Source organism: Rhea pennata, chromosome 1, assembly GCF_028389875.1.
Source record: "Rhea pennata isolate bPtePen1 chromosome 1, bPtePen1.pri, whole genome shotgun sequence".
Taxonomy (NCBI): domain Eukaryota; kingdom Metazoa; phylum Chordata; class Aves; order Rheiformes; family Rheidae; genus Rhea; species Rhea pennata.
The window spans coordinates 192,899,055-192,925,707 of record NC_084663.1 but is presented as its reverse complement, the minus strand read 5'-3'; the positions used below and the strand labels follow the sequence as shown (position 1 = coordinate 192,925,707).

Sequence of the window (26,653 nt, the reverse complement as noted above, 5' to 3'; positions counted from 1 at the left end):
TTTATGCTCGTTTGTGAAGGCAGATTTCACCATAATACTTCCCAACCAGAAATTCCGCTAAAGGCAATTCACTTCTGAAAACCCCAAAGTTAGTGGGTTATGACTATTGCTTCCTACTGGAATGGAGTTGGAAGACTTGACATTATAGGACAGGGAGGTAAAAATAACTCTGAGAACAGAATGAAAAATCAAAAAGAGGCCTGCTGCAATTCCCAAATAGAAATCTTTGCAGTGATTTGACAGAACATTGAATCAGGCCTGAAGTTTTCAGTATAGGACAGTTTCTCTTCAAGACCACCTCTGTGCTGCAGAACAGAGACGATACTCCTGTTAAGGATGACAAAAGCCATCTCCAAGAACTTGGGAATGAAAAGAATCAACCTGTAACTCAGAGCAGCAAAAGGATTTCTGTTTATTTGGAAAAGGCTACAGACACTATAGTATGGAAATAATGTAACAGTTATCTTCAAAAATAGAAGAAACACAAAAGTCAAGTTGTTCAGTGATATAAATAGCAGAAAAATTAAAAAATATATCTTATAGGAGGTTACTCCTCCAGAGAAAAGGATTTAAACAGGCCAGCAGTTGACAAAAAAGAATCTGGCTTCATGTTTTGGCTACTTATTTTACAGTATCTGTCTCAAAAAAAGATATCCCTTTCTTTGGTAAAAATATTACAGTGTAATAGCCAAAGGATACTGCATGTACACATTAAATTCAGTAATGCTAGTAGTAATGTAATATTCCAATCTGCGGACTTAAAGCTAGTTATGAAAATACAAGAATGTTTACAGTCACAATAATCCTAACTTTATATAGGACAAAAAGTATCAAAGTTATGATTATTGCAACTGTAAACCTTTTTGTAGTATATATAACGGTTTTATATATATATATATATATATATATATATATAAATAACATTAATAAAGTACTTATATGTTTAAGAAGTATTAAAAATGTACATTTAGGTAATTAGTTACTGTATTCCTGCTAAATTTCCTAAAAGGTGCTTTGCAATTTTAGATTTTAATCTTCCTCCTTTGTTAGCTTAAAAAAAAAAAAAAAAAAAAAAAAGCGCAAACATAAACCCTGAGAAGTGAAACCTTCAGAGCAAAAGTTTTCAGATGGTACCTCCCACTCCCTGTTCAACTTCTCAGGGACCATCATACAGTGACAATCTGGTTAGAAGTCAGCTGCCAATGGGTATGTGATTTGCATGCAAAAATAATTCTAGAAGACACACATGAATAGCATATGTTCTCAGCCTGAGTACAATCTTTTAACTACGTGCCTAGAATATTATTTCCCCAGCATTCATAATTATTTTTCAGATAACGATTCCTGATACAGATCTGTTACTCTGAGCAGGGAGGTTGGACTAGCTGATCTCCAGCAGCCCCTTCTTCCAACCTTACTGATTCTGTAATTCTACTCTTTGAAAAGAACACACACATTGAATCCTAAATCTCACTCACTTTAGAGTTCTCCTTGTATTATTAAAAAAAAAAAACCAAACAACTCTATGCTGATTTTTTCCCCTCATATATTAAAATCCTAGGTCCCCCCATTACACTACATGTTCAATTCACACGCCAAAAGGCTTCAGTTATGGAAAGCATCAATACCAGATATGTGTTCTAGAAATGTAATAATGCATGAAAAAAAACATTTAAATAGTTCTAAAATCTTTACTCTGGATGCAATTATGAAGTGTACAAATATTTGAAAACAGAATGCAACAACAGGAGACCTCAATTCAGAAAGGTAGGTCAGATGCACACATAGTACACTTGCCTGAATCAAAGCCATTTCAAAAACATATCAGAAAATCTTTCTGCTCTTCCTGTGTTAACCAAAATTAGGGTTCTTTTTTTTTAAAAAAAAAAGGGGGGGGGGATGCAAGTTAAATTAATAAGATCAGCAATAAGCCACGTGAACATACAAGGTTAGCCAATTTACACTAAAATAATCAAATTGACACAATGTGTCAGATAGAGTAACATTTAAGTAAATAGTAACTCTAACTAGATTCCCAAATCATTACCAGCCCACATCTGGAATGACCAAACCAAATCCTGTTGACTCCAGAGTCTGCATCATGTAGAAGCATGACTATGCTTCCTGCTTTACGGCTGTTTTGTTCAGGCTAAATAGGGTTCTACTGTTTTGTGATTTAAAACCCTTAGTTTCTTTTCTTTGTTAAAAATGTAAACTCTTTCCCTCAGATCTCTATGAATGTGCATGCACAGGAGAAGTTCTCTCTTTATATGGAAAAGCTCAGGTCTGCAACTCTTTGGCCCAAGCTTTCCTTTATTCCTAAATGTCAGGGAGGAACAAACAAGGAACACCAGCAAGTCATTCTGTGGCACTCCACATTATACAAAAAATACCTGGCAAATGAATTTATTCAAAAAGTTAGGGGGGGTGAATAGAGAGTGGAAGCATTAGCCAGCTTTAAAATCTTAACAGCTTCAGGCCATGAATTCTAACTGATCAGAGAACTGAAATCTACGTTAGAGCTTTTTTCCATAGCCAGCTCACACTAGCAAACAAGGAAAAAGTCTACTTTAGTCATGCGAGATCACACACGAGCTCATATAAGCAAACAACTTTTACCACACCATCTGCTGAGCAGTGTACACTTAAAACAAAAGCTTACATTTGATGAAAGTTTAAAACAAACTATGGACTCTAGTCACCCCTGGGAAATGAAAAAAAATTAATTTATAATCAAAATAAGTTAAAACTTTACTATATGATCTGTATCTTAATTTCAGTAATAATTTTCACACATCCAAGCTCTGCAATTTAACCATAAGGAATTATTACCAGGACTAAAGAAGGAATATATAAAGAAACCTAAAATGCCACGAGGAAAACCATTATGTAAGTACTGCTATCCATTGAAACTACTTTACAACATTGTTCAATATATTGCATTATTCACCAGTTTTAACAGTCACCTACATCAACTGAAACAGAGCTGAAATACACATGTGCTATTTAATGTGCTATGGATATAGAAAGGCCAAACTCAACAGCTGTCAAGTCACTCATTTTCCTCTCTTATTCAATACAGCCAACAGTGCTTTACATTTCTGATGGGAATACACAGAAAAAAGTACCTTCTCCGCAATAAAAACACTAACGGATCAAACCTCAAGACCAAGTAAAAATTACTCTTCACAGAATTATTACTGAATTTCACTGCAATCTTTCACCAGTCAAGCAAACAACTTTTTCCTCCAACACAGAAAATATCTCAAAATATTAATTCAAATTTCAAAACATCGCCAAAGGAATGAAAGGAAGAATAACTATACCAAATATATATATATATATATATATAAATGAATCTCAGCAGAACCATTATACTATCAAATTTCACAATGCAAAATACACAAAGCTAAACACTTTTTAAAATCAAACCAAGAACAAGTTCTCAGCAAACCAGACAGACAATAAAATACAAGGCATTTCTCATGCTATTCCTGGAACAATTTCCTGAGTCATTCCATTCTTCAGCCCCGGGGACCACACTGGCCAGGGCCACACTAACAGACTTCGCAATGTAGCTGAAGCAGAGCGTTGACCTAAATGCTGTTGCCACTGAGCTCCTTGCAACTCACGCTTGAGGAGGAGGGGCCGGTACGGATTTAACAACTTGCATGAAATACTTAAGCTATTTCAGCTTGAAACTGCTAATGCAGAATTTTTCCTTGAAACAGCCATAAATCACTTCAATTTCTACAGACTGAAACCTCCAAAAATGACTGCAAGAATACTCTACGCCACCTAATCGGTCAGAATTTTTTAAAACAGAGCCCGAAACACTACCACGCTTCACTAGAAGCGAACCCGCCCCGTGGTGCTAGCCGAAACACGAGGCCCTGGACTTCAGACAGGGCTGAGCCACACGCTGGGCGCTGAGACAAGCTGGGGCTCGATGAGCTGCAGCTTAAACCGTCCGCTGCCTGCCCAAGCAGCGGCCCGCAACGCGGTGAGGTGCGGCGGGCCGCGGGCAGCGCCGACGCCTGCCGTCAGCGGCCCGAAGGCGGGCGGCTGCCGGCGCTCCGCTCCGCTCCGCTCCGAGCGGCCGCGCCGCGCCCTCCTCGCGGGGCCGGCGCACACGGCGGCAGGCGGCGCGGCAGGCGGCTCCCCCCGCCCCTCGCTCCGCCCGACTAAACGAGAGGGAAGGAGAAAGCGGGAGGGAGGAGAGCAAGTTCCTCCGGCGCGCCCAGCCCCGCGGCGCCCCGGCTCGGGCCCTCGCCCGCCCGCCGGTGGGCGGTGGCTGCGCGGCCGTTGGCTGCCGGGAGCGGGGCGGGGCCGGGCTGGCATGGCGGCGGCGGCGGCGGCGGCGGGCCGGAAACTGCGCAGCAGCCGGGCCCCGCTTGGCAGCGGCTCCTGGCTGCGCGCGCGTGCGGCGGCCGCCGCGTAACGGCCGCCGCGTCACGGCCGCCGCGTAACGGCCGCCGCGTCACGGCCGCGGCGCGCGCACGTGCACGTGCGGCGCGGGGAGGCCGGGCCGGGAGCGTGGGGCTTAGGGCCGTGCGTGCGGTTCGCAGCGCGCCGCCGAGGGCCCGGAGCGGCGGCGGCGCGGGGAGACGAGAGGCGAGGCGAGGCGGCGCGGAGCCGTCGGCAGGTGAGGGGTGGCCTGGGGCGCCCCGTGCCCTTGCGTGCGGGGAGGAGCGGCGCCGGGCTTCTCGGCGCCTCCGTTTTTGTGGGAGCAGCGTTAAGCCCTTTGCCTCGTTCCTCGGTTGCCTGTTCCGTAGGTTGTGTTGAGATGACAGTCTTGAATATTTCTAAATGCCGACTTAGTATTTCTTGTCAACATCCATAGCTTTGAAGTCTTGTTCTTCTATTCAGGTATCGCTATCTAAACCAGTGTTTAATAACAGATGTATGTGGTGAGGTACTAGCATGTATATATTTTTCCCTTGCACAGTTTTCTGATGTTCTAATAATTAACCATACATATATTTTTTTCTTCTGCAGTCTTTTCCTAATGTATGGATCACTCTGGATGTGGGGAGAAACCTAAGGAGGCTGTTTACCCATAGGTTTATCTTGAAGCATTTGAACCCTACTTGGTGTTGAAGGAAGGGCAGCAACCAGGACAGTGCCAGCCTGTTAGCGGGAGCCCTGTCCATGAGCCTTTCACTTCATGCCTTGGGGTAGAGACCGAGGCTCTGCCTACACCAAGTCTCTTTCTGAAATCTTGCATCTATTTGCTGTAGCTATAATAAATGTTAGTTTAAGGTATATTTTTCCATACTAACTTACTTTTCTTTGAAAAGGCTAAAAGGCCTCATCGACGAGATGCTTAGTCCCTGTACCTTACAGTACTCCTATCAAAGCATTCACTATTAGGACATTTAAGATAAGTCCTAACAACCTAGTAATCATGCTGCAGACTAGTTTATTTCACAGCTTAATGCATTTCAGCTTCATTTGCCTTAGTCTGTATTAGGCTATATGCGGGAAGGAATCTTGCTTTTGCCCCCGCACGAGACGGAATTGTAATTCTGCCTAGCACATATGGCCTGTGATGTAGGAACAGTGATCAGGTGACATGGCAATGTCTCTCTAATGTCACAGTTACTGGAATGTGTTTTCATGGCGAAAGTTGTAATTTTTTCCTGCACTCTGATTTGAATATTAATAGTTATAGCTGGAGTTAAAAATAATACACTGTTCTCTTGCATAAGGAATGCACACATATCTAATAACATGGTTAATGTAAATGTGTGTGACTTTCTTCTCAGACTTTTGGTTTTTCATCTTTTCAATTTCCTTTTGAAGGAGAGAAGACTTACAATTTGCAAGAAGTTTATTCTTAAGTGTCACTTTAACCTTTAAATTGAGAAGAGATGTTCACTGAAATGTAATCACTGTTCTATCACTTGCCTACTGGAGTTCTTAACTGATTTTCTGTCATGAGATCCTGAAACTGTTACTGTATTGCAAGACAAGCTCACTGTTATCAAAAGCCTTTTTGCAGTATGAATTCTTTACCTCTTCCCTGCTTTCTGTCTTCTGCCCTGTTATCTCTGTGGCTCATCAGACCTTTTCATAAACCAGTTTAACTCACTAGAATAGCAGAAAAAAAAATCTTTCTGCTGTTTCATGAGTTCAGTTAGCTTATGGAAAGTTTGATAAGGAAATGAGCTATGGGGTTGGTGATGGAAAGAGAAAGAGGAGAAAAAAATATGTGAGACCTTCCTGTTACGTAGCAGTTGGATTGTCAGCTACCTGAGAAGCTTAGCAATTATACCTGGTTTGCATTACGTTTTGCAAGTGTCCAACATAAAAGAAGAGAAGGTAGTGTAAACCTTTTAAAAGAGGACCAGTAAGCTTGAAGGCATGTTCCTATGTACTTTCTGATATGTATTGCTGATGCTGTATGCTGCTACAGTGGGTCATTTTAGTGACCCGTTCTACCGGTGACCCAAACTACCAGTTCATAAAGCAGTCTTTTAGTTGTCTGTTCTCTTGGCAATTTTTCTTGTTTCTTATACATTTTACAAAGACCACGGAAAGCTTACTGTAATTCTACACATACTGAAATGTACAGATAGGTCACTTAGTACTGTTCTGTATATCTGGTACTGGCATCCCCATTTTATTTCCTGGGTTCTTTGTATATCTCTGAAATAAAAAGTTGATTAAGAGTATCATGTTAAGTGCAATAAATGGTATGGACTGCAACATTATAATACTATTGCTGGGTGATAGCAATAGGTTTTTTTTTTGTTTTTGTTTTTTTTACCTTGAGTGAGCCTAGGACCATGTTGTTTCTTGTACGCCTTCCAACCGTATTCTAAGTCTGTCCCTGGTCTCTGAGCAGGTTTGTACAGGTTGATACTTTTGTTCTTACCTTTAAAAACTGTTAGTTTTAGAAGTCCCAGTGTGCTAGCTCTTCATCTTACAGTCTGATTATTCTGAAAAGAGCTTCTGTATGTGTTGAAGTATCTGTAGGACATGTCATCAACTTAAGTTGTCCTTGAGGATTGATATGAAATAATGAATTGTTATAGCTTGCTGCTGTACTTTTTTTAATTAATAATCTGTCCGTTTTTAGCAGTCTATACAGTTCTGTAGGGTCTCTTGTTGCTTAGTGTTATAAATGGATTTAGTTGAACTGGTATCTGTGCAGGTCTCCAAAAGTTCTTGTTTCAAAAGGAATTGTCTTTTAATCTGAGCTGGTGTCATAGTGTAGGAGTTGTGGAGCATTGTGCTGTGGGAGAGGTTCTTGATCAGTGAAGGCGTTGAAAAAGAAAGTATTAGCTGCTCAAGGAAAGCTGTTAACTTTGACTTTGCTGCTTTTCAGCTTAAATGTATTTCACCTGCCTTAACTTTCCCTTAAATCCTGAAGAGATGCGTATTTATTCTGGTTAGCTCCATTTGAAGTCAGCCAATATAGATTTGGGTCTATATAGTTCTAAACCTCTGTATTCTTCTGACTCAATCAAGATATAGTTAGCTTCAGAGCCAGAGAAAGAATGGACTTTCACGAGTTTGAGGACCTGTCTTCTGATGTGTGTGTAGTCTATACTGGAGTCATCCCACACAGATGTGTGTGTAGGTAGATACGTATGTTACTTCAGTGAACAACAACATATGTGAATCAGAAGGCAAAATTTGGCCCTGAATTTGAGAAATGATATTAAACGAGATATACAGTGTCATTAACAAAGCATGAAGTAGATTTATGTGGCAGTAATACTGTAGAAGAGCTTATTAGGAAGTCCATAGCATTGTTAAACTTCTTATAATCTAGTCTTTTTTCAAATAACACTAGCAGCAGGATGCCCTTCTGTAGTTAGAAATGGTTCCTTTTGCAGGATAAGCTTTTTATTGTTAGTGTATTAACTTCACTTTTCTGAAAGCTACAGTAGTTAGTTCTTCACTGCCTAAGCTGTAACTGTGTGGCATTTTATTCTAGCCATTTTTAAAGAAAATATCGGTCAGTCTTTCTGACAGTGTTAGATGTAGTATTTAGATGCACAGACAAGATGTTTACGTTTCTGCTAAATATACTGCACTTGGAAAATAAATGAGATCTTGCAGAGTGCAAAGAATACATAGATTTGAAAATCCAAGGTCTAAAGCTGCTAATCTGGTATGTGACTTAAAGTTCTGAATTTGTAATTGCACAAGAAAATAAGTATGTTCAGTCAAGAAACTATGCTTCTGAATTCATTCTCACAGAAAATACAGATTTCATTACCGTTGGTATATTTTTATTCAAAATTTAATCTATTTTTTTTCTTTAATTGTTCTATTCATTTCTTATTTTTCAGGGTTCTTTGAAAATTCCTTAGTGGTCTTGACATTGTTTCAAGTGACATAAATTAGCCAGTGGCTCAGAATGATGGATACCCAGAAGACTACAAATGGTTTGCAAGTGATTGGACAAGGGACTGGTATAGGGATATCGACACTCCACATGGTGGGGTATTTGGGAAAAGTCAGTTGAAACTTATTTTACATGTGTGCAAAGTTCATATTTTTCCTCTGTTTTGAGAGATTTTTAATTGGTCTCAATTTTCCCCAAAAAAATCTCAAAATTATTTTTTCCACGGAAATCTATAACAATGGCGAAAGATTGTTCTAAGTACATTAGTGTCTATGTTTTTTTTGTTTTTTTTTACTGGTGTTGTTTTTAAAACTGCTAGCTTTTCTGTGAAAATTTATTTGTCTTTGAAAGATCTGAATTTGTGTTCTCTGGCAACAAATATCCTTTGGTCTAGTGCAAACAGAATGAGATGTTATGTAATAGTGTGGTTAAAGATACTTTCTTAAATATTTGAATATTTAAATCAAAAGATAAATTCATTTAGAACATTCTGTTGTTTGAGTATATACTTTTATAGCTATGATCAAAACCTAATCCAATTAACTTTTTTATACTATATCAGATATATTGCTTTTCTGTCTTGGTGTGTAAATCTTATTCTTGAAATAACATATATGAAATACATAAGCTAATGCTGCTTTTTTTTTTCTTTTTTAATAGAACTGTAGTCCTGTAACTACACATGAGTATTGCCCAGTCTGCAAAGAGAAGGGCCAGACACAAGCTTTACGGACTTACCGCATTAATTTTCAGGAGTCCATTTTCCTTTGTGCAAATCCTCAGGTATTATCCTAATTAACAGTTTTCTTGTGTTGTGTTATCTTCAACATTTACGCCTCTTTAAATTCAAGAGTTCATTAGTGATAAGCAGACTTGGAACAAGACTCTTTTGAGTTGACCTACTAGAGAGTATCTGGCTGTGTTTAGACAAAAACAGAGCTAACCTCTATATGTATAGTGTTTATGCATAGCTAATCTAAAGAAATGTTTAAAAAAATTAAAAAGGGAGTTTGGCTTACCTAACAAGGAAGAGTAAATCTGTATATGAACCAGATTACAAGTTAAAATTTGGTGATCCCTCTAACTGGTATTCTATCCATGCAGATGTTAGTTTCTCATTCTTTTTTCTTTAAGCTTTTTGTTTTTCTTTGCCTTTTTTCCTTATTTTGCTTTTCTTTTGAGTAATACAAATAGGTTTGTAATTATAACCGCAGTGTTTCTGAAGTTTTCCATTTTAAGTTTAACCTTAGCTAGATTTCTAGACTGCTTAATAGTGGTGACTTTTGCTGTCTCTCCATTCTCTTTTCTGCACTGTACCATGTGTGTGTGGTGAGGGTATAGCAATCTTATATGGCCTGGTACCATTATATTAACGGAGTGCAAAGACTAGATACAGTGCTGTAAGTTGGTCTCACAACTCCCTTCCCTGCCCCCCCCCCCTTACTCCTCCCTCTGCAGTAATCATTGTACTGGTTTGGAGGAGGAGAATAGTGGATTTGATTATATTCTCCTGGTTGCAAAACATTCCTATGTGTAAGACCCTACTGACACCCAGTCTAGTGCACCAGACTAATCTGAAAGATAGCCTTCTAGCTTTGGAAGTCTCGGAAAGAGAAATATTCATCCTCCCTAAAGGAATAGATGTAGCAGAATGAGCGAACAGGAGTTTCCTTATCAACGTTAGGATGTCTTTAAGGGATGGGAAGTGGGGAGTCAGCTATTTACTGGAAAAGTGCTGTTGATTATCACTTTTGATACTTTTTTTTCAGCACTGCTTGTAAGACAGTAGGTGGATAAAACATCCTTCCTGTCATATATGTTGAATTTATATGTCAGTTTCATGAAAGTATCACTTTACAGGAGTCCTGCACTCTACTTTAACAGTATAGTTTGTATTTTTAGCTACTATTTACCTGAAATTGCTTTGTAGATTTCATTATAACTTTTTTCTTTCCTTTAGTGCATCTACCCACTTGGTTATAAGCCATTAAACAGCATAATTATTTCTTCTAATTCAGAAAAACATCAAATTCCAATTACTGATAAGAAAAGGAAGTTGTGTGATATTAGTGACTTTTCTCCCATTGAATTACATACAAAACAGACAAGGACTAATAATGGGATAAATGTTGAGCAGACTATTAATGCAAATCCTGCTGTCAAATACTGTGAGAATAGTTTATATTCTCCCAAGCCAAGCATACCTGATGAATTGCAGAATGACCAGCAAAAGACTAGTAGCAAGGCGGAGTCCGTCACACAGCAGGTGGATATTGAAACAGCCAACAGAGCCAGCAGTTATCAAGAAAGTCCTTCTAAGACTTCTTCAGCTAGAACACAGCTCTTACCAAGTTCTGAACTTTGCTCGGCAGCATCTGAAATTTTGCTCAGAGATGATAAAGGTTCCACTAATAACAGAGATTTATGTCTTCAGTGGAGGAACGTGTATGCTCTTTGTTGGTTGAACTGTATTTTGTCAGCACTGGTACACTTAGAAACATTAAAGTTTGCTCTAACAGAAGAATACACTGAAGAAAAATGTTTACTGCAGAGACTCCTTACAAAATACAATCAAGCAACTGCACTTCTAAATACCTGTAAAAGAAGTAAGGTAAAAGGTGAGTAAGTTTAGCTGCTGCTTCTTTATAATCAAACTGATATATCTACTACAAATACCTGGAATTCAGTAGAGTGTACTGAAGTCTGCTTCCCTTTTATTTCAAGATCACAAACACACACAAAAAAAGTTACACCTCATTTCTGTGAATTTCCAGACCAGAGTTCTTTTGTCTAGCAGATTCTCAGTAATCACTGACAATATCTGTCTCAGGGAAAATAGGCACACTTTGAAAGCAAGTATTAAGTATCTCTTGAAATTTTCTGTTACATACCGGGTAGGTAAGTTGTGAATTGTTCGGGTAATTGAGCCTGAATTTGTTTCCTTCCCCTCTGTTAGTTAATGTATTATTACAGTGCTGTTCTAATATTAACGTTTAAAATCTTTCCTGATGTGATTTTTTTTAATATATCCCTGTATAAATGCACAGTTGCCCTGTCACACCAAAAACAGTAAAGCTGGGAAGATGAATGTTCCTTTCTGGCTCCAGTTGAGCTGACTGAAGGAATGCTTCCCCTGAGGTCTACAATCTGCCCTGCGGATGATGGTGCTTCCTAACCCTTTTCAGTCAAAATAGTCAGATCTGTTAACCTGGTCCCTACTGTCTGGAACAGGTTAGGAGCATTCCACGTGTATGACTTGGCAGACTGGAGGGCAGTCACTTCCAAGCACTGGGGCAGTGATGAGTAGCTGGAGGCAACCTTTTAGCCAGCACAGCAGGAGTTAGAAGATGTGTCACTATAAGCTGTTAGTATGAGCTTTGATCATTTTGTGAAGTCTAGATCCAATTTAAGACTCTTAAACTACTAATATATATTTTTCCTATTTCTTTTGAACTGACCCATTGGAGTCATAAGTCTGAATTTGTAAAAGATATTCCTTCAGAGAATTAATGCAGGTCTCTTGACTAGCCAGTACCTTCTGCGAAGCCTTTTTCAGTAGATCTCCCAAGAAGAGTGAGTGTGGGGCTATATAGTACCGTAACAGCATTAGGTAACTTAAAATCACATCGTCCCTAGAAAAAAACAGTGGATATATGGAAAAAAAATGAATAGACTTTTTGACAGAAAACCATAATATTTTTAAAGAAGAGGAAAAAAAATCTAAAGAAATTCTAAAAAATTTCACTTGCTCTAGTTCTAGCCAGAAATTCTGGCTGCTTATTTTTAAGTTTTTAAATGTTGCCTGAAACGCCTCTGCCATCACAATACCTGTGAATCTGGGATGGTGTTTTCCCCTTTGCTGTGCTACTGCTGTTTGTGAAGAAGCAGTGATACAGAAGAGCCCTTAGTGGGGATGGTAGCTTACCTTCCTTAGGAAAGGTGTTGTAATGTAGTGTTACTTGAAATGACCTAAACCTTTCCATTTCTAGGAATCACTGCAAAACAAATTAGTTTATGTGGGCAACAGTGGAATGGTGTATTGTTACAGTGTAGTATTTATTTTGCCCTGCTATCTAATTTTTCAGTATCTTTTACTTTTGGTTGTTTTTAAAAACAATCAGAAGCAGTAGAGCTGCAGAATTTTTTAAAAGTTTTTTTTCTATATACATAAATATCCTAAGTAAGAAATAGTTTCCACAGCTATGTTAAATTCTCCTTTAATTTGTGGAGGTTATGATCATGATTGTGTAGTAGAAGCTATCTTCTTTCTTGAGCTTAAAGAATCCGTGTATAAACAATGCAACTGTTGTAAAATTAAGTTACATACTGAGATACATGATGTAAGCTGTGTAACAAATTAATTTCTACAAATTTTAAATGGTGACCTAGGAATTTATTATTTAATCTGAGACAACACATTAAGATATTTTTTAAACTAATTGTGTGATGTCAATTCAAAGTATTTAAGCAAGTTTTTGCCCTTTTGATCTTAAAATTTAGATTTTTAAATCTACTCTTAAACTCCAGATCTCCAGGATTTATAATGTCTGGCTACCTTATCCTTAAATACCTTTACTATCCAGTTAATAGTACACAGTCTTAACCATAATTTAAGTCAGGTTAAGTAATTTCTAGTAAAATGTGTATAATTTGTGTAAATTCCACTCTAAATTTCAAATCAATTAATATTAAGCATTGACTGTTTTACCAACAGCTATAGAGAAGTGAATGTTAATATGAAAAGCATCTGTTTGCAGACAATGAATGCCTTAGGTGAACATGGAACAGGGGAGGGTTGCGCATAAATAGATGGAAATATGTGGTTTTTTTCTTTAGATGTTCTTCCAAAAGCAGAATCATATCTCAACGAAATCAGAAACAGAATTTTTACACAGCTTCAGCCTCAGCTTGGGTGTAAATTGGGTGAGTAATTATTACAGAATATCAGTATTTATTTTCACGAAACTGCATGTGAAGCTTTGTAGTTTGTCAGCATATAAAAATACATATGGTCATAAGCATACAAGACAGCTTGCAAATACATTTTATATATCATGTATTATATGGTAAGCTTTTTTGTCCCCTAACTAATTTTGAAGTTTAGAGAGCATATTCTTCTGTTGGTAACTATGCTATAGTCACAAAACCGTCTGTGAGAGCAACCTAATAACAGGGATCTGTCCCTTTCTGAGAATTAGAAATACAGCCTTGAAAGGTTACCCAGAGTTAGAAGCAATAGCAGTAAACTTATCTTCTTTCCTTTTGATGTACTGAGGGCTGATTTTAAATATTCAATGACTGTTCTTATTCCTCCATCTTTGAAGGTGAAAAGGAAAGTCCAGTGTTTGCACTTCCTGTACTTTTACGACTGGATCACCAAGCTGAGAAACTATTTCTGCATTCATTTTCATGGCAGTTTGAGTGCTTGTGTTGTGGTTACAAATACCAAGACCGGTGAGATTTTTCTTAAGTAGCTTCTGTCTAAAAGCTGCTTCCTTACCTTTTTAAGTCTGCATTTAATATATGTTTTTTTCTTCATCTCTCTAGGTTTTGTGCAGCTTAAGCTTTTTGGTAGTGTTTTATGTGATCCACTTTTTTAGGCTGGCATTTGCAAATGGTGTACTGCTGTGTCATTTCTTAGGAAATCATGTTACCATACAATCCAAAAAGAAATAATATGCAATCGTGATGCCTTAGCTGCTCATGCTGATTTTTTGCTGAGAGTATACAGATTGCTGCTGTTCCAAAGAATGTATGCCTGGTACACTTTTGCTGTTGAATAATACCTATAATATTCATTTGGATTGCAAAGAATCAGGAATATAAATATATGAGGCTTGTTTGCATAATTGATATATTTTACAATAGTATTACAGGGAAGTTGTTTCTTGATAATTGATCAAATTCTCTATAGCTGTAAGTGCAAGCTACTCACTTAGCCTCCTTTTAGAGTCAGTGGAAAAACAGGCACCTTCAGAAGACAGCTCATTTTACTTCAAAAATGCCTGTTTTTCTCCACTGTCTTAAATTTACACAATAAATTTCTAGACCCGCAAATGAGGTAGGATGAATTCTGTCCTTTATACCTCGAGCTAATGTGTAGTCCTGGTTAATAGGATGTGTTCAAAAGCCTCTGTTACATGCTGTGTTTTCCAGTAAGTTGAAAAATCTAGGTTAGGTTGAATATAAAATAAGATCCTTCTGAGGCTGATGAATGAACTACATTGTTTCACTGTAATATTCCATACTTTGTATTTTCATGTGTGTAAGCTCTGCTCTGAATGTACTGGTTCTTTGAAAACAAGGCCTTGTATTCTGCATTCTGATGTAATTTTTTACTACTTCACTCTGTCTTGAGCCTCTGTATTAGCTAGTAAATTATTGAGGTCTTGGTAGAAGTTTCACTATATTTTGGAAAGGAAAGAGATAAGATGTTAAGGGAGAAAGAGCAGATAATGTGGAATTAAAGGCCTTAATGCTGCTGAGAACAAATGATGACTGATACTGTTTGACAGAAGTGAATTCAGTGCTGACTTGCATCTGATGCAGTCACACTGGAGATCATGCAAATGGCATGAATATGAATAGAATTTGACTTAGTCATAACATTTTTTTAACTTTTTTCCCTGGTATGAAGTATGTATTTCTATTGTTTTCTGGTCAGCAACTCAATTTACTCTCTTTTTCTGTGTGTCCAGATGTAGGAAAACATTAACAACCTTCACAAATATAATCCCTGATTGGCATCCACTTAATGCTATTCATATTGGTCCGTGTAATAACTGTAATGATGCATCTCAAAGAAGACAGATGATTTTGGAAAAGTAAGTTTGAATATGTGAACTTGAAAAGAAGATAAAATTTTGAGACTTCATCTAGTGAACATAGTTGCGCTTGTGAAAACAAACTGTTGTGTTTAAAGAAATACTAAACTTTTAACTCTGATAAATATTCAGTTTCTTAGATTTAAGGTCTTTCTTAGATGCTGAAACTTGCAAATAGTGTTTAATAAACCTGAAATATAGAAAGTGCAGTGTTTAGCTTGCTGAATAGCACATTTGTTTCAGCCAGGGAGTAAATACACTACTGATACCCAGTAGCAACCTCTCCACAACCCCTGGTGTTGATGGATAGAACTGCTCTCTGATTGTCTTCATTGGTTTGACTTGGGAGTGCTGTCACTTATAGTTCTGTTATAACAGTTACCTCCTGTCTTTCTCACCTTCACTCACACCCTCCCCCTGCCATTCCTCCAACCTCGTGTGTTGTTTTTCCCCTACATTTATAACAAAACGGAATATCATCCTGGGAGTATCACTCAATCTTAGGAGATTTATGTGGAGATAAAATAGTAACAGCAGGACTGCCTACTCTTTGAGATGCCTTGCTTGTGATTTTTCATTAGGAACTTCTACTGATATTTTGTTGTAATTAAACTGTTCTGTTTCTTTATTAGAGTACCTGCAATATTAATGTTACATTTTGTCGAAGGCTTGCCACATAACAACCTGAAGAATTACTCATTTCAGTTTGAAGGAGGTTCCTACCAAATAACATCTGTTGTTCAGTATCAGACAGTCAAGAAACACTTCATAACCTGGTCTTTGAATCCTGATGGTAAGAGCCATAAATTCTGTTATAGTAGTGCATGAGTCTGTATCAAATCCTGTTTTATGGATTACTGAAATAGTCCCCAAAGTCCATAAATAATAACAAGTGTTTTTATCTGTATTCTAAACTTCATGTTTAGAACTGTAGGAACTTTGTTATTCTGGATGAAGCTTTCATTTTGGTTTAACTAATTTGTTCAGCAGTGTTCTGTCCTACGCAGTCCTCATTAGGAAAAGTTATTTGGGTAGTATTGTTTGCTTTCTTAACTTTGAAAAAAGGAAAAAAAATACAAGCTGAGCATAGCTGTTAGACAAACTGTATTGGTTATTTTGAAGCCAAATATTCAATCATTCTTGGGCAGGAATGGGGACTAGGAGCACTGATGCTTAGTTTCTCTTTGTTTCTGGACCTTGTTTCACCTGATGGTTGGGAGGCACAATTCAGTTTTAGAAACATGACTCATGGTGTAAAGGTTCTGTTGGTTCAGCAGCAGAGCTTCATCCAAGTGGAATTCCAGAATCAGGGAGAAGGTGGAAAGTGGACATTTTGATTCTCATGCTTCCATAGAGGGAATGGATGCAGTCCTATCAAATGTTCTGGCAAAATGAAAGTTGCCTAAATTGTGCAGGTAGAGTTTAGGAAGAACTGAGATGAGGAAGCATCTGGGAAGCAACTAGTTAAGAACACTTGATGTATTATGTATATATATGTTATACATCTATTTTATAGGTTCTTAAAGCTGTAAAAATTATTTTTTTGGTGATTTATAAACAATTTGCAGATGATGGGGCAGATTACTAAATGAGAATATCTCTTTGCCTGATTGAGATGCACAACAATTTATGAAAGTTTCTACTGAGAAACATTTTTGAAAGGTGGTTCTTCCCTCAGACCTGTGCAGATATTTTCAGACAGGATGTCAGCATCATTAGCTCGGACAAAAAGCATTAGTTTTGCTTTTCTGGTTGACCTACTCTGACCTGTAATAGTGCTGCAGCAAATTCTGCTTGAGTGTGAGCTTTTTAGGGTAGAAGCCTCCCAGTTTTCCTCTGATACAATAAAGAACAGAGCAGAAGAATCTTGATTTTCTGCATGTCAAGGGAAAGGGGTTAATAAAAATGTTTGACAAGTGTCAGAAACAGTGATTTCAGTTTTAAAGATCTCTGAGTCTCCACGCTGGTTACTGTTTGTTTTTCAGGAACTTGGCTTGAATGTGATGATTTAAAGGGTCCGTATTGCAAGAGACGTAAAAGATTTGAAGTTCCTCCTTCAGAGATTTTTATTGTCTTCTGGGAAAAGAAAACAGCTCATGTGCCACAAGAACTGAATTCACAGTTTCAGAGTAAAAATATTGAAGATTTGCCTCTTAATAACATACAGTCAAATTCCACAGAGTTGCCTTGTGGTTTTGAAAATGCTGTAGACAAAATATTTGCAGAACATCACAAAGAGGATTCTGTGAGAGTTTCAGATAAGAAACAACAGCAGGTTGCTGAAGATGAAAGTAGTGTTCATCGTGATTTAGAAGGTCTGGCACATGATGATGTTATAACTCTGACGCTTGTAGAAATTCAAGTTGACTCAGACGCTAAATCACTGGAGAACAGACAGATGGTGGGAAATAACCTTGTTGTTGAGATGGACACACTGCAACAGCAGGAATCAGCTTGTTCATCTGACACTCCACATACAGGAGAGGTTGCTGGAACTAGTCTGGCTATGAATAATAAATGCACGTTATCTGAAGGTCGCAGCATTTGCTTACCCCTAGAAGAGTTAAACCCAGCAACTACTACTACTCCTGTGCCTAAAAACCAGGACCCTTACCCATCTTGCTCACCACTTAATCAAAGAACAGATGACAGAGCAAATTTATTTAACATGGAACATTGTACTGGCTTAAATTCAGAAGTAGAGCTAAACAAGAATGTGTCGCCAGCAGAGAATGTTGCACAAAGATCACCTGACTTGAAAGATGCAAGCAAAACTGTAGTTGATTCTCAGATTGCAAATTCTTCTGCTGCCAATCATCTTTTTCAGCCTTCACACAAAGACCAAAAAAGAGGATTTGTTGGAAGCTGGGTAAAGAAATTATTAAGTAAGAATACTTCTTTTATGCCTTCAAGTGCCTCAGCTCTTAAAAATGAGAGAAACTGCAAAACTTCCTCGGTGCAAAAAATAAGTGATATGCGGCTGCCAGTTAAGGGAGCAAGTAACTTTGATGGATTTCAAGGTAGAGGTACAAATAAGATGACTGAGACTCCTAAATCAGCAGTTCCTCAAAGTAAAAATATTCATCCTTTGTCAGATTTCAAAGGATTTTCTCAAGACATTCACCCTCCTACAAAAAGTCATATTGCTAATGAAGGTCCAACTTGGAGAAAGTCAAGAAGTGTGTTGGGTACCTCAGGTAAAGTAATTCAGCCTAATTCACCCAGCTGTAATTCTGGGAAGACAAGTGAGTCAGATACTGATAAAACCAAAAAACTTCGCCAAAAACTGTTAAAAAAACTTAATGCTAAAAAGAAGAAGTTAGCTTCACTGGATAGACTAGCAGTGGAACGAACAAAACATGAAAGACCTGTGAATGGAGGTGAAAGCACTCCATGTTTTGAATCTCATAATGATAGTGAATTATTACAGACTTTTTTAAGGGAACTGCAGCATCAGATTGATGTGGCAGATAATGAATCTGATGTAAACTCTGTGTTGATGTGCACTAGCCACGATGCTAATAACAAAATATTGGCAGAATTACTGTCCCCTACCTCAACTGTTGCTTCCTTAGAGGTTCCAAAAGGTGAAGATGAATGTATGTATTTGGAAATGGTGGATAGCAATGTTGCAGCAGCTCTGCCTGATGAGATGACCAGTATGTCACATGCAACAGCGCCATGTGAAGACCACAATTACTACAGTCCTGTAAAGGAGAGTAATTCTGAAGTTCTTACAATGAACAAATCCAGCATGAAAAAACTTGCTTTTGAAAGTCCTGCAAGTGAAGATATCCTTGAAGACCTATTCTCCATTTCAGCACCAAGCTCAATACCAGGCGATATAGATTTACCTCATTTTGATGAAACTCTGTTTGAAACTTGGTGAATATTCAATTTCTTAGTTTTAGTATTTTTAATATGTATGTATTCAATATGTATATTTTGAAGCAAAGCACTATTTAAATTATATTTTCTAACTAGTTTAATTGCACACTGGCAGTACTTGAACAATTTACATTTGAGGGTTTCTTTTTCTTAAAAGTGCATTGTAGCAGGCAAAAAAGGTTTTAATCCATTTTGTCCGTGAAACAGTTATTTTAGCTGTAGGATATGAGGATAGTTTTAATTAAAAGCTCCTATAAGTTTTAATTTTTGCTGCTTTTAATATGGAAAACTCATCCATATTTTATTGAGCTTAAAAATCACAATCTTCACTACCCTACTTACGAAGTTCTGATTTATTTTTCAGGATCTCTGAATTCCTGAAATCTTGTTGTCCAACCTAAAAATAAATAAGTAAATAGAAACTGACTGTAATTAGGGATAGTTGCATCCTTTTATACAAAGATTATTTGCAATACTAACAAATCAAGGATGGTGTTCTGCTAGGCATTTTACTGTTTTCAGAACTACAGTTCTGCAAGCTCTTTCTGGTGTGTACGTCCTTGGATCCAAGGAAGGAGGGATATATAAAGTAGAAATTTTCCTATTTAAAGTTAGGACACATGCTGAGGTTTTTATTCCAGGTTAACTGAAAATACAGTTTTGCAGAATATATTTTGGAGCCTGCTAATCTTTTAAGTAAAATAAATAAGATTTGGCTCAGAGTTTGCAGCATTAAGAAAGAATTAGTACCAAATGTAACTTTCATGTATTCATGACTGCAAATTTAGTAGCGAAAGTAAACTATACATTAGCATCCGTTATTGTTACTACTAGGAGTTTTTCATGGATAGAGCTATATACTCCTGTCCATATATAAGAGAATGCCAGGGATGATCAAGGCCAGTAGGAAGAAGAAGATGGAGAAATGTGCCAAGAAGACAGTGAGTGAGGAGAAGGGAGGAATATTTACATCTTGATGTTTCCAGATTTTTATATAGCTTCCATTTGGTTTGATAGAGAGTCTTACATGAATTCATGTCTACAAAACTGAGAATATTATGTGCTAAATTAGATCACCTAAAATATTTTTAATGTACATGGAAATAAGACTTTTATCAGCAAATCTATTTCAGCCATTTTTAGAGATACTCTTTAATTACAAATTCAAAACACAAGCCCTTCTGTCATACTCTTAAACAAGTGCAGTGGAACATAATTCTTATTACAGGTCACGGCTGCAGAGATGGATAGCTTGGATAGCTTGAAAAAATTCAAAAAGAGTTTGAAAAACTGTGAATGTCACTGAACTCACCTTCCCAAACTATTTCTTTTGCAGTTGTGGTCATGTTTATCAAACTTGTACCACGGAGAATGAATGGTTTCATTTTTGATACATAACTTCTTTAAAATCTTGAGCTCCTCCTTTGTTTTTTTAAATGTCTTATATGATGTGTTACAATGGAAAACAAATCGATGGGTTTTGAGTGTAAAGTCCTGATATAATGCTGGAGAAATGTTTGTCTGTGAATTCCCCTCATTAAAAAAATTATTGACCAGAGCTAGAGTTTGACTTATCAGTAGATAACATAGGTGCCCCTACAAGATGTGAGGGAGCAGTAAGATTTTCCTCTAGAGTTTCCCAATCAATTGTTCCTGTATATGCAAACCACTTAAAAGCCATGTACCACTAGCTCCTGAACGCTTGTTGCAGAGGTTTCCCTAAGCTGAGGGGAGGCGCTTCCTGAGCAGATGACATCTGGGTTGAGCTGAGTTGCAGTTACTTAGAGCTGAGAAATGGAAACTTCCTTGCTGCTGCCTCAGGACGTGGCAGAGAGTCCAGAGAGAGCAAAGCAACAAGCTTGGGGCTGCTGAGATGCAGAAATGTGTTGGTCTGCATGGGGAAGATGCCACTTTATTGGGATGTTGAAGGGAGAGGCTGCTGCAGATGAGAAAGTCCGGGTGCAAGCAGTGTGATAAGGTTAACAGCAGAAAAAGCTATGGGGGTGCAGCTGCTCGGCACGTTCCTAGACAGAACAAGGAGTCACCGTGGTTAATGCTGGCAGCACCCCTGTGAACTCGTATTAGGAGTTCTTGGGTTGAAGCTGTGCAGGGTATAGTATGGGTGCACATATATATAAAGTCTCCAAACATATTTAAATGGCACTTGAGATTAAAGTGAATATGAAACTACTTACGTTACTGGTGCAAGCTTTTTGATGATTTGTTCTGAAATAATTGTTAATGACAGATGATGCTGTGCAAATTTGTCTGTTTCCTAATTGCATCAACATAACTCTTTTACTCCCACTGATTCTTTGCAAGTGAGCATCCAGCTGAGATCGAATAAAAACTCCTTCACTGAAAAAAAACAGCTTGGAATTTGGTGATTACTGCACTTTTCGTTTTAAACTATTTTAAAATGGATTCTAGATGATCAGCCTTTCATTTGCAGTAAAGAGATTATAATGTATTTTCTGTCAATTAGAAATATATTAGGTGGGCATATAGCAAGTATGATTACTGAATAGTTACTTGTAACTTTATTTTGTAGGTTTATCAATGTGTTAGGATAAATTTTAAAAGCTCCGATGGCTTTGTGCACTTAGGATTGTATTTTACATGATTTTTTTCACCTCTTGCATCACAATCTAATTTGTCTTCTGATTTGAGAAAGGCAGAGTTATGGCACTTAGAGATTTATGGTCTAAATCAGCTCTGGATGGAAGGAGTTGCTCTGGTTCTGATCCTACTACTTTATGATATAGTAAAACACTTCTTAACAAAGGGTATATGAAAAAGGAGGAGATGTCCCATGCTGATTGCGGGAAACTTGCCCATCTGAAAAGGAGCTGTATACACAGGGTTTTTTGTATGTGCTAGAAGACTGGTCTAGAAATTCATTGTGCTACTTGATAGAAGTCTCCTAATTTCCATCTTGTTATTTTTCATGGTTGGTTATTGCCATTTATTCTTGTTCTGACACTGGGTTTTGGCTTAAATAATTATTCCCTTCCTGACCATGTATTAGTAGAGAGCAATTGTCCTCTCTGTCTTCCTTTTGCAAAGCTACATAGCTGCTGTTCCCTTAATGAGCCACTTTGTGCTCCGAAGAGCAAAGCAGGCAACCTCCTGGGCAACTTACTCTGTATCCCACTCTGCAAGCACGCGCTGGGCTTCAAAGCCAGTCGGGTTCGGCCCCGCAGGGGAAGAGCTTGCGGTCCAAGTGTAGACCTATGGGCAGCGTGTGCAGGGGAGAGACACTGAGGTCAACCACGTGATGAGAGCGATGAAGCCTTACTGCAGCATGTCCCGTTCTGCGCTGTACACAAACAGAGTTTGATTGCCTCTGGAAGAAGTACTGAAGCTGCACGGCACAATGCAGTGGAGCGGTGGGACACATGAAGAGCAGATGATGGAAAAGGAGTGTAGAAAAGTACTCCTTTGCTCTCCAGTTTTGAGGGCCAATGAGCCAAACTCACATCTTCAGTTTGGCAGTTCTCGCAGACTCAGATTACAATACAAGGCCACGCAGGGCTTTTTTTTTCAGGCCAAGACTTTTTTTCAGGGGGTCCAAACGCCTCTGACTTAAGTTTATTCTGGAAGGAGTTTGAAGAAATCTTAAGAGGAGGCTTTTCCCTGAATGTGGGTTCATACTGTTTTTTTGTTTTTCATTGAAATCATGAAGGTGCTTAATTTACTAAGGATGCTCAAGATAGGATTTAGGGTAGCTCTAATCCTCCCTCGATTTTCCAGTTTAAAAATGAGGGAAAATACCTGTGAGCTGTAAGAACTGGCAATATTCTGTGAAACCTGACCTCGGAGATACCGAAGTCTAGGAGGCAGGGAAGAACAGCCAGCCCCCCTTCTTTATGTTTAGAAAAATGAACTTCCAATCCTGGTGATTGATACTGTTGCAAAATTTTTCAGTGAAATTGCCAGATATGAAGAGCAGAGGAGTCAGAAACCCTGTAATCTTTTTATCTTACTCTTAGTAGGCTGTGTGTTCCATTTCTTTGGCTTAGAGAGGGTGGTCCATAATTTTTAAATATTTAGGAAATACGTATTTTATCCTTTAAGCAGTATTTTACAGTTCTTGCATACTCGTTCTGTAGTTTGTTTTCATTTTATTTTTCAATACTCATATTTTCAGTGATTTTTCTGGAGGTGTAGCAGTGCAAGAGGCACAAATAATGGGGAAAGTAGTGAGAAGGAATTAGGCAGTGCTTTGAATTTTCTAAGGAGCTAGCATTTTTAACGTAATCTTTCTCTCCTCCCTCAAGCCTTGCTTTTTCATTGGGAAGATGAGGTTTTCAAATTCTTCATTCCTCAACACCATAAATTTGAGTGTTAACCGCCACTATCTCTCATGCCCTCATTTCCAGTGAAAACTTCAGCAGTGCTTAGGCTAATTAGCCAAACCTCTTCTACAAACCTCTTCTGCCACTCAAGTGCAAGCACTGAAAATGCTGTCATTTGGCTGTGGAATCGTTTTAAAGGTTTTGCTGCAGGTTTTCTGATGACACTCAAGCCATTTCGATTTAGACTCATTTCTCCTCCTTCAGGTTATCTTTCCAACCAGACGGGCTGAGATTAAATTTTTAAAAGGAAAGCTTATGTGACAGAATGAACCAAATCTTGAAAATAAAACATCTGGCCATGTCCTGGCGGTAGCGTGCTCCTCCTTGCAATGGTATGCTTCCAATCCTCTGCCTAGCTCAAGTGCAAAACCTTTTTGTAAGGAAGGCTGGACAGAGGTTGTGGCTTCATATATATATTGCAAACATAGTACATACATACTATATAGTCATACTGTTTACTTAAAGTTTAAAATAGCAAGTAGAAAAATTATTAGGAATATTCTACCCTTTATTAGCGACAGTAGATTATAACAGAGGTTATAACTTTTGATTCTACGAAAAAAATGTATCTGTAATACTGTGACAGTGTTAGCAATTTTTGAAAAATAGTTATCCCCCAAGAAAGAATTCCATACGACACAGTCTTTCAGCCCCATGGTAGTGAATACTGTGCAACCGTGGGACCCAAGGCCTGGGTTTAAGAAGCAGCCTTGGTGATTGAGTTTCTGCTGTGTGCTGCTTGGGTTCCTGAGAGGTCTGGTTACGGGTCTGAACCAATGCGTGCGTGAGCAGTGCCTGGGGTGGTGGAGCGCAGCCCAGCAGCGCGCTGTATCAGTGCAGCACGGTGTATTTGCCCAGCAGCGCGCTGTATCAGTGCAGCACGGTGTACGGGTGTACGTGCCGCTGGTGTGCTGCGTCCGTGCGCACCTGCGATGAGCGGCGGCCTGCCTCCGAGTGACTCCCCTACAGCAGCCTCCTCGAAGTCTCGCAGAAGCAATAGGTGCCGCTGCAGTCCTGTGGCAGCGAGGAGGCAGCGTTCAGGTTCCGTTCTGCTCCCAGTATCACACTATGTTTACAGACTGGTTTTATCCGAGACGTTGGAAAAAACGTGCAGGAGGTAACAAGGCGAGCGGGAAGGAAAAAGCGACACCCGTTGTTTCCGCCCGGTTTCGAACCGGGGACCTTTCGCGTGTTAGGCGAACGTGATAACCACTACACTACGGAAACTCCCGGTGGCAGCACTCCTCCTGCAGCCGCCCTTGCCCTCGGCCGGGCGCATCGGCGGCGGCGGCTCTTCCCGGAGGGGCCGCGGCAGAGCGGGGCAGAGGCGGCTCCCCCGGGCCACCAGCCCGGCGGGGGTGGGGGAAGGCTCAGTCCCACTCAATTCCCCAAGGGAAGGGGAAAGGGGAAAAAAAAAATCGCCGCCGCCTAAAAGCACCTGCGCTCCGTCCCTGGGTGGGCTCGAACCACCAACCTTTCGGTTAACAGCCGAACGCGCTAACCGATTGCGCCACAGAGACGCGCCGCGCACCGGCGGCGCCGCGAGCGCCCTTCGCCGCGCCGCGGCCCCGCCCCGGAGCTGCGCGGGGGGAAACGCGGCTGCTCGCGAAAACGGGAAGCGGCCGCCGCGCGCCCCGGTTAGCCCCGTGGTGTGCACCCTCACACGGGGAGAAAAACTCTAAAGAGGAACGAAAAAGGCTCAGAGAGCCAGGGAAGCCAGAAAAAGGAAAATGAGGAAGGAAGAGAAACAAGGAGAAGTGGCATGGGCTTACGTGTTCTTCACACAGATGCTGAATGTGGCAATAAGAAGCTTCATCCGTAATAAATAAAAGTATCATTTCCTCACAGTGGCACCACTTGCGTGGCTGGGAGGTCTGGTATTGATCAAGTATAAACAAATCGAGCTTAGACCGCTGCAGCGAGGCAGGCACCCTAACGCGAAAGAGCTTTTCCCACTGGCTAGCGATGGCCGTAAATGCTTGGCAGCGGGGCCGGCGCGGGAGCCCTCTGCCACGGGGCACAGCAGCAGCAGAGGTGCTGTGGAAAAAAGTGCTGTCAGCAGGAAGGAATATAACCAACCTGCAGCCTCGTTCATTTAAATCATGCAGCTAAAGGCAATTTCTGTGAGTCTCTGTACCAGCGGTGATGGCTGTAAAACTGTATTTGGCTTAAGTTTAAAACATATTTTTCTCTCTGGTCGCACCACAGGCGCAATGGAGATACTTCTCTCACCCCCAAATTGTGAAACCAGCGCTGCTCCCTGGAGGTACCGTTTTGCAGCTGATGTAAATCACAAGCAGAGCTGCTTCCTACGCCTGGGAAAAGGTGCTGAGGGAAGGGCCCGGTGCTCTGCCGCGGCCCCTTTTGCTCAGCACCGGCGGCTCTTGGCAGCGCAGAGGTCCCGTTTACCACCACAACGCCTCCCCATTGCTCAGGGCCCTGGGAGAGTTTAGCTTCATATTTCTCCTTCCTTTCCTATACAGCATTTTTTTTTTTTATTCCCCTAATCTGAAGATATGCGCTTTGGAGTTTGCATATTCTTTAGATTAAAAATATAAGCATTCTCATTCTTTTCTGTTGTTTCTATGGCTTTTTATGTAGGAGCAAGGAACACAGCGATAGTAGACGAATAGAAGAAAACGGTGTTTAAAGCAGTGTCCATTGGCAGGAAGCTGGAGGTGATCTGAAAGCTTCTCTCAGAGCCGTAAAGCCAGCGCAGCAAAGTTCTGCGAATACATTGGAAGTACGAGGAAGACAAAACTTAGCCTAGGCCCATTATTTAATCGATCTCCAAAGTATTCAATGTCTTATTTTCCCTACGGTTTTAATAAACAGGGACTAACTGTGACAACAAGCTTAAGGAACAGAAGTCAAAATTCACCCCGCAATATTTAAAGATCGCTGAAGCAACATCTGGTGCTTTAGTCATTATTTGCAAAAACTAAACACCCCATGTAGGAGTCAGGGCACAAAACCCAACGTCTTAAAGGGGAGAGGATAGGAAGACCCAGGAAATTCTCGCCCAGGCAAGGCTAGATTCGGATCTAAAAAATTTATAAAATAAATTATTAAACAATCAATCTGCAGCCGTTTAAAAGATAATAAGGGGATGCAGACAGCCAGCTCGGGTTGTCAAAAAGAAACCCCATCAAAACGATCCAGTTTCCTTCTCCGATGAGACGACAGGGGTGCCGGGTGACACGGCTCGGTTTCGGCACGGC

At 39.5% G+C, this 26,653-nt stretch overlaps 1 protein-coding gene and 2 non-coding genes across 6 annotated transcripts; 1 reads left to right on the top strand and 2 right to left on the bottom strand.

Moving 5' to 3' along the window:
- Positions 1-4,596: 4,596 nt before the first annotated feature.
- On the top strand, positions 4,597-20,632 carry USPL1 (ubiquitin specific peptidase like 1). 4 transcript variants are annotated; one of them, XM_062567153.1, is made up of 9 exons: positions 4,597-6,850; positions 8,307-8,402; positions 9,023-9,145; positions 10,323-10,980; positions 13,199-13,285; positions 13,687-13,816; positions 15,061-15,186; positions 15,819-15,979; positions 17,172-20,632. In XM_062567153.1, exons 2-9 carry the CDS (start codon positions 8,400-8,402, stop codon positions 19,073-19,075), a joined length of 3,192 nt encoding a protein of 1,063 aa, XP_062423137.1. In that variant the 5' UTR covers positions 4,597-6,850; positions 8,307-8,399; the 3' UTR covers positions 19,076-20,632. The 4 variants fall into 4 exon arrangements, with proteins under 4 accessions (XP_062423137.1, XP_062423136.1, XP_062423140.1 ...); XM_062567155.1 differs by having other exon boundaries at positions 4,613-4,645; XM_062567152.1 differs by having other exon boundaries at positions 4,597-8,402.
- Positions 20,633-24,586: 3,954 nt separating this feature from the next.
- On the bottom strand, positions 24,587-24,659 carry TRNAV-AAC (transfer RNA valine (anticodon AAC)). The gene has a single exon. It is a non-coding gene; the product is annotated as a tRNA-Val (tRNA).
- A 219-nt stretch (positions 24,660-24,878) lies between these two features.
- Positions 24,879-24,952, bottom strand: TRNAN-GUU (transfer RNA asparagine (anticodon GUU)). Its single transcript has one exon. It is a non-coding gene; the product is annotated as a tRNA-Asn (tRNA).
- Positions 24,953-26,653: the final 1,701 nt, after the last annotated feature.